Source organism: Canis lupus, chromosome X (genome assembly GCF_048164855.1).
Source record: "Canis lupus baileyi chromosome X, mCanLup2.hap1, whole genome shotgun sequence".
Taxonomy (NCBI): domain Eukaryota; kingdom Metazoa; phylum Chordata; class Mammalia; order Carnivora; family Canidae; genus Canis; species Canis lupus.
Window position 1 is genome coordinate 67729073 of NC_132876.1, and position 7793 is coordinate 67736865.

The 7793-nt window shown below is 49.7% G+C and overlaps 1 protein-coding gene across 5 annotated transcripts; it reads right to left on the reverse strand.

Moving 5' to 3' along the window:
- Window positions 1–441: 441 nt before the first annotated feature.
- Window positions 442–7120, reverse strand: LOC140627565 (doublesex- and mab-3-related transcription factor C2-like). Of its 5 annotated transcripts, none has more exons than XM_072815966.1 (6): window positions 6194–7120; window positions 4312–4530; window positions 4048–4205; window positions 3234–3370; window positions 1926–2070; window positions 442–949 (listed from the first exon to the last, which is right to left on the reverse strand). In XM_072815966.1, exons 2-6 carry the CDS (start codon window positions 4524–4526, stop codon window positions 837–839), a joined length of 768 nt encoding a protein of 255 aa, XP_072672067.1. In that variant the 5' UTR covers window positions 4527–4530; window positions 6194–7120; the 3' UTR covers window positions 442–836. The 5 variants fall into 5 exon arrangements, with proteins under 5 accessions (XP_072672067.1, XP_072672064.1, XP_072672068.1 ...); XM_072815963.1 differs by lacking the exon at window positions 6194–7120 and adding an exon at window positions 5807–6171; XM_072815967.1 differs by lacking the exon at window positions 6194–7120 and adding an exon at window positions 5361–5767.
- Between the last annotated feature and the right edge of the window lie 673 nt (window positions 7121–7793).

Consider the following 7793-nt stretch of genomic DNA (forward strand, 5'->3'; position numbering starts at 1 on the left):
AAGGACAAACATTATATGTTCTCATTCATTTGGGGAATATAAAAAATAGTGAAACGGAATAAAGGGGGAAGTAGGTAAAATGAGTGGGAAATATCGGTGAGGGTGACAGAATATGAGACACTTAATTATGGGAAACGGTCAAGAGGTGGTGGGCAAGGAGGTGGGCGGGGGTTGGGGTGACTGGGTGATGGGCACGGGGGGGTACGTGATGGGATGAGCACTGGGTGTTATGCTATATGTTGGCAATTTGAACTCCAATAAAAAAAAACATTAAAAAAAAAGAAATCCCAGTTATTGAGTATGGGGGTTCTCACTTTGGAATATAAATTGAAGAAGTCCGTCAGAGTCACGATGGTCTACATTATACTGTGGTAAAAAACAACACCTATATCTCACTGCCGTACAACAATAAGGGTTTATTATTTGTTCACACACATAATCCTAGACACAGAATGAAAACGTCCTTGTATTTTGACAAGCATGGATACATACATAAGCGCACGGCTATGTTTGCGATCACAAGTCAAATGAAAACTCTTGGATATGAACAAATGACCTTTCACAGAACCCTATTGAGAGAATGATCAGCTTCAGTCGCACAACCATGTTTTTCTAAGAGACATAAAAAGGCCCCAGAATCCAAGGCAGTAAGGGATGGCGGTACAAGAATATCCACCCTCAGCCAAAAATTGCCCCCTATAATAAAAAGGGCCTGAAAAAGCCTGTAAAAGAACCTGCAGGTTAAAAAAAAAAAACATGTTAAGCATACTGGACATTAAACACTTTGCAAATGCATAAATAAGCAGTACTCTAGTGAGGCCTTCTCTTCTGGGCTTCTAGCTCAAGAGGGAGATGCACCCCAGATGTCCAATAGGCAGAGAAATAGTGGTGGCTGGCCTGGGTCTCAGAGAGGGGCTAGGAGGCTGGAGTCCTGTATCTCCAGCAGGAGCTGCAGATAGAAAGGAAGGCATCAGAGCCAGGTCAGATCCATTTCCTCTCCTGGCTCCCCCCTCTTTTTTGTTCCACCCAATCTAGGCTTTGTCACCTGGACTTACAGACTACAGCACAGAACTCTTCCTCGCTGATTTGCTCATCTCAGGTCTTGCCTCCTCCAGTCCCTCCATCAGAGCCACCACATTTCTTTCTGTTGAGCCCAATATCTTTGAATATACTCCTCCCTAGCTCACACATTCCCTGCCTCCTCACCACGCACAGTTTCTGGTCTAGCCCCTAAGCCTGGCATTCCAGACCTCTGTGATTGGCAGCCTCTCCGGCTTCGCCCCCTTCTGTTCCAGCAGTTCCTCCTTCACTCAGGTTGCTGCTTCACTCGTGCACCATACCCCATCCAACATTTTCGTCTAGGAATGACCATCCTTCCCTCTCAGCCTTCTCAGGCATCTACCTCTCCTCAGACTTCCTCTGTTCCTTCCTCTCCAGGCTCATCAATGAAATTTAGCCACAAAACACAAGGGAAGTGTAAAGGCATCCAGGCTCCACATGGAGACTGGAATCAGAGAGCAGATCACCCTCCAGCCTAGGCTCTCATCACCTATGCATATCCTGCCCACCACAGCAGAACTGTAGGGGTGTGGATAGAAAGCTCTGGGCTGGGAGTGAGGGGACCTGGGTGTTCCACTTGATAGGCTGCATGCCCCAGGGCAAGTCCCTGCCACTCACGGGGTCTCGGTTTCCTTGTTTCTTGATGCTAGGGTGCTAGGGGCATTTGCTGTTGAGCACGGAGCTCGATTGAGTGAGCAACCATCAACTGCCATCTCCAGCATCAGACTGAGGAGCTTGGGTGCCTGGGCCCAAGGAGGTTCAACCCACCAACTCTGACCTCCCAGTTAGGCCCTGCTTACCACAATGCCCTCCCATTTCCCAACCATCCCCACCACTCCACGTTCTCCTTTCAAGGACCGGGCTACCTGCTGCCACGCAGGGCTGTAGCAGGAAGATGGAGCCAGAAGACTCCTGGGTAGAGTCTCTCAGAATCAGCAGAGCCTCGGCTGCTTCCAGCTTCCGCTGCCACTCTGAGGCAGAAACCAAGTCCTGGTCAGAGGCTTCAGGAGCCTGCCAGGGAAAGGGTGTGAGAGGATGGGAAGCGAAAACCCACGCCTCCCCACCTCATGTGGCAAGTGCCCCTTCAGTCCCGGGTTCTGCTCAAGGCCCCACCCCCACCCCAAGGCCATCTGCTCTTCCCATTCACTAAGCTTGGCCCCTGCCAGGGTTGTGGACCCCGCTATTTTCCCAGAATCTGTGGCTGCAGTAGGACAGGGCCAAGGATGGCACAGGGCTGGAGGACCAGGGTTGAGCATCTAGAAACAAGAAGAGAGGCCAGAGGATTAAACCCTCTGGCAGGCAGACATATACTACCAGTAGAGAGAGACAGGGCCAGGACTTTGCAATATCTGGATGTGGGAGTCTGAATGCCTGCTGGCTATTAGTCGTTGTGGCTCGCACAAGTCCTTTCCCCTGTTTGGTCTGTTTTCCTTCCCTTTCTATGTCCTTCTTCTGTATCTCTCCTGGAACACTAATTCCTGCCAGCATTTCCAAAACTCCCAGGGCCACAGTGACGATTATGGGAAATCACAGGTGTCTGTGTTTTAATGTGCAAGGCACCTGGAGGGATGTGATCGCTGTCCCTTGTGCAGGGACTGGTTCTCACCTCCATATTCCCCAATCCCCATGGAACTTGAAGGACCAGCTTGGCTCATCTAATGGGCAGGAAGCTTTCTCTAATGACCTCTGGACTCCCCACCCCGGGCCTTGTGACCCTCACCATCGTGGCCCTCCTTTCAGCAGGACCTTCTATCCCATCAATGTGTTTCATGTGGAATAATAGCCTCCATTAGTTGAAGTCCTGCTATGGTGGCACGCCTTGGCTTAGTCCTCTTGTCAGTGCTATAGGTGTAGGATATTGTCCCTATCAGTACACCGCTAGGGAAACGGAGGCTGGGAAGTGTAATGTCACTTGTCATAAGCCTCACGAATAGGCAATGGCAAGGCTGGGAGAGCCCTGCCCGTGCCCGCTAGTCCGATATGCTGCCATCTCCACACGCCCCTCCTCCTCCCCCTGCCACTTCTTGTCCTGCTCCTCTCCTCCCCCTCCTTCTCCTCCTCATTGGCTGCCTCCTCCACTCCTTCCTTCTCTCTCCCACAACATCAAGCACAAAGGCTGGGCACACAATAACATAATATACAACTAGCTCCATGTCCCTTCTCACTTTACTCACAGGCTGCGCAGGGCAGGGATCCTGTGGGTCTTCCTCGAAACAGAAATTGTTAGTTGCATCCTCAAGGCTGCTGGAGTCCAAGATGGAGACAAAGGTTTTGGGGCCTGACCAGTCAGCAGAGCTCCTTGGGTGCTTGCCTGCAGGAGCAGAGAGCACAGGGTGGAGTCAGGCACCAGGCCGGCCACGGAGAGGACATATGTATGGGTATGTTCTGGGATGAGGATAGGAGCCCAGAATGTCAGGGCTGAGAAGACCTGGAAGACCAGCCAGTTCCCACTCTTTATTTTCCACCTGAGGAACCGAGGCCCAGAGAGCAGAAATGGTATTTTCCCAAGGTCACACGGCAAGCTGCAGTAGGGTTAGGGAGGGAACCCCTGTCTTCAGGACACAGAGAAGAGTCTGGGCAGTGGGTGAGATGGGAACCTCCCCCACAGGCCCCAGACTCTCCTTACCTCCCCGGGGGCTGCACAGCGGTGGGCCTCAAGCTGGGACATGAGGTTCTCCTTCCCAGCTGTGGGAAGCTGGGGACACTTTAGGTGAGCCTTTCCCCCTGACCCCACCCCACTCTTCCTCACCCCCAGTCTGAGGTCTCATCTCATTTAGATGGACCATTTAGACCACCCCACCCCCCATTCTCTCCTTCGCACCCACACTTGGTAACTAATATTGATGAAGTTTTATAGGTGGGACAGCTAAAGGACCGAGGAGTAACTTGCCAAGGCGACATCAAAATTGGGTAGTAGGACTGGTGACAGAACTGCTCAATGATCCCTAACCCCAAACTCAGATGTTCTCCCTGGCCAGAGACACTCACTGATGACTCCTGCTTGAATGGTCAACTTTGTGACATGGCCGTGAGCTTTGGGAAGGGAGGCCCCACTCCTTGTCAGTCCTTGAGCCAGATGCCTCTTTAGGTGTGCCCCCTGCTCCTTGTTCAAGGCACTCTCAGCAGGCAAGACACTGCGGTGCTCCCTAAAGTGGGGAATTGCAGGCCTACAGTCAGTCACATTTAGAGGAGGCCCACGCACCCACCCCCCCCCCCCACACACACACACCCTTTGTCAGACACCATACTCACGAGAAAAAGGCACACTTGTGACAATCGCAGGCCTGGAAGGGGCAGAAGTGCTCCTGGTCCTTGATTTGCTCAGTGAAGCCGTGGTTGTAGCAGTGGACACAGCGACTTACAGCTCTTTTGGGGCCAAGTTCAATCCCCCATGGGGCTCCGGTCTCAAGACCAGTGGGGGAGTCTGAGGGGCAGCAGGGCACAGCAGGCATCTCATTGGGATCCATGGTTCTAGGGCCAGGAGCGGAGGTCAGGATGGCTACATGATCCCCTTACCCTCAACGTACTTCCTCTGCCCTTTGAAAACCCCACCTGAGGTGCCTGGCTTTCTCCTTCACCCAGCTCACCGCTGAAATCAGATCCCATCCACCCTTCTTGCTCACAGAGCCTCCTTCCCAGGAAGCCCCACTCACACACAGTCTCATTCCAAGAAACTCTTGGCATGGTTCCTGTAAACTTTCAATCCAATCATTATTCTCGTTGCTTTCCTTCACTCTACATAGACCCCATGTTCAGGCATACTCATGCACTCTTGTGCCCCCTTCAACAATTACTGCCCTCCCCTTCCCGTGTATCATCCTGTACTCAGCCATACTGCACTATTTTTCCTGGTCTCCACCTCCGCAATTGTCTTCCTGACCTCCTGCATTCATTCACTCCCTACTCATGATTCTAGCCCTAGCCCCCCTAGCCCCCCTCCCCCCTGAATTCTATTATTAGTCTCATGTATGTCCTACATTCAACTTTCCTCTCACACCTCATTCGGACTCTCTTCTTGCACCCTACCGTAATCTTAATTATTTTCTCACACACACCCCCTTTAAGCTGACACCCCCTTTGCGCACCACGAAATTATATTATGATGCTGGATCCCAAGCCCCTCTTTCAATAATTATTTTTATTCATCCCTTCCAGTATTTAGTGACCAGATCCTCGTTGAGCCCCCTATCCAATGCCAGACCCTGATCTAGTCAACAGCCAACTCCTCACTGCACTAATTGCTTTCTTCCGCCAACACACCCTCTTTGCTTTCATGCAAACCCACGTATTCCCTGAACAACCTCTCAGCAATCTTTCACACTCCTCTTTCCTCTTCACACTTCAATGGTCCACCTCCTGGTCCCTCACACATGGGGTGCACCACCGCATCTCAGGCAGCCCAATCATTCGCTGCCACTACCACATCAGAATCAAAGGCAGGGACATGAGCTCCACCTCAGGTTCCAGAGGCCAGGGGTCAGGGGGCTGAGGCAAGGGTTTCCTCCCACAGGCATTTGGTGGTTGTTGGTTGGTGAGGGGGGCGGCGGGGAGTGGGGCAGAGTGCGAGGTATATCAGGAGCTGGCGGAGGTACCCCACTGAGGTGGAGGAGAAGAGACACAGTTGGTCATCCCAAGCAGGAGGGAGGGAGGAATAGAGGAAAGGACGGAGGGGTGAAAGAAGGTGTGTGGAGAACGAGGGTCGAAGGGTCGAGGGTCCGATTCCTAATGCCAGCTGAGGTAATGTTACCTCAGCTTCCCATAGATCAGAATCCAACAGCAGGGACAAGAGGTGGGAAGGAGGACCCAGCTGTCTCTCGCTCTCACTCTCTCTCTCTCTCTCTCTCTTTCCCGCCCTTCCCACAAAGGCCAATGAGCTTCCAGCGCTGCCTTCCACCTCCCAAGCTGAGGCCAGCGACCAATGAGCTTTGAGTTCCATCGAAGCTCATCCAACAAAGTCCCGCCCCCTCTCCTCTTGCCTTGGTGTGGCGGCTTTACCAAACCAGACTCTAACTCGTGAAGTGAAGTGAAACTTTGTGCTTCCCAGACACAGGCTGGCAGGCTTTTCTCTCTTTGGATGTGAAATATTACATGTGCGTGCATATTTAACTCATGTCCTTGGTATTCTGTAACTTACCTTTACAAAATTCACCGTGTGTTTTTAAGATTCATCCATACTCCCCTGTCAGGGATTGTCAATGGGCGGCGGGGTCCCGGGTGGTGTGGGGGGATTCTGTACCCCCAGGGTACATTTGGCGGTGCCTGAGTCATTTTGTTCCATCTTTGCGTGTCTCCGTGTCTGAGCTCCCTCTTCTGTTCCACAGATAAATTTGTCTATAACTGTGCCAGTACTACACCATCTTAGTTTTTACCTCTTGATATGACATCCTGATCTATGGTTGGGCAAGTCCCCACATCTTATTCGTAATCTTCAAGCATATCTTCCTTATTCTTCCCTTCCAGTATAAACGTCAGAATCAGCATGCCACGTTCCTTGAAAGCTCATTTGTAACGGTTTGGGGTTGCATTTTCTTTAAATCTGTGGATGAGCTAGGGGACAATTGACTATCTTCAGGACACCCAGCCCTCCTAGTCACCAACATGGCATGTCTCTCCAGTTAGGTAGGTTTTCCTTAACGTTTTAACCTTTCAGTTTAGTGTTTAGTTTTATCTTTTGTACATTCAGATCTTGTACATCCTTTCTTGCATTTATCCCAAGATATTCTAGAGTGTTGTTGCTCTTGTACTTGATACCTGTTTAAAATGGCATTTTCTGATTGTATCTAACTTATAGGAATCCATTTGACTGTTTAAAAACTATATCGACCTTAAAGTCAGCCACCCTGCTAAATACTCTGCGATATCTAATAATTTGTCTTTAGACATTCTGCTGTTTTTCACGAATCTGTGAGTTACAGAAGCACAGTAATCAATGTACAGGTTTCTCAAGCCTCTACCGGCTAGCTCGGGCCTCCACACAAGGCTGAAGAGACATGACGAAATTGGACCTGAGTTTTCCCTCGTATTAAATAGAATGCTGCCAACATTTCCATAATAAAATATGTTTGCTGTTTCACTGTTTTTTTTTCTCCCTCCCTTCCTCTCTCCTTTCTTTCTTCTCCTTTCTTCTTCCTTTCTCTCTTTCCTTTCTCCTTCCTTCCTTTCTTTCTCTTTTCTTTTTTCTTTCCCTTTATACAATTAAGGAGCTTCCCTATATTTCCAGCTTAACGAGTTTGTTTCAAAAATCATGGATAGAGGCAGCCCCAGTGGCGCAGCGGTTTAGCGCCGCCTGCTGCCCAGGGCGTGATCCTGGAGACCCTGGATCGAGTCCCACGTGAGGCTCCCTGCATGAAGCCTGCTTCTCCCTCTGCCTATCTTTCTGTCTCTCTCTCTCTCTCTCTGTATCTTTTTTGTGTCTCTTGAAATGATCAAGATTCTATTTGTTTAGTGTGTTGATAGTGGCTGTTGTTTGTTGATGCTTTTTTCAAAATCTTTAATGCAGGTTCTAATCACAAAAGTAAAAATCATAAACGTGTATCTTTATGAGTTTTCAAAAATTAAACATAAACGTTCAGTTAACACCGAGGACAAGCAAACAGAATATATTGGCAACAAAATCTCTCTCATGCCCCCTTCCAGCTATAGTTTTCTTAGTTTTTTTTTTTATTTTAAACCAGCCTTGCTATTACTATCATTTCTTTTTCTTTCTTTCTTTCTTTCTTTCTTTCTTTCTTTCT

Coding starts and splice junctions, on each gene's coding strand:
- LOC140627565 (XM_072815963.1), bottom strand. CDS start 6,159: ATGCACGCACATGTAATATTTCACATCCAAAGAGAGAAAAGCCTGCCA. Junction 4,206..4,311: donor CACAAGTGTGCCTTTTTCTC/GTGAGTATGGTG, acceptor TCCCCACTTTAG/GGAGCACCGCAGTGTCTTGC. Junction 950..1,925: donor ACAGCCCTGCGTGGCAGCAG/GTAGCCCGGTCC, acceptor TTCTATCTGCAG/CTCCTGCTGGAGATACAGGA.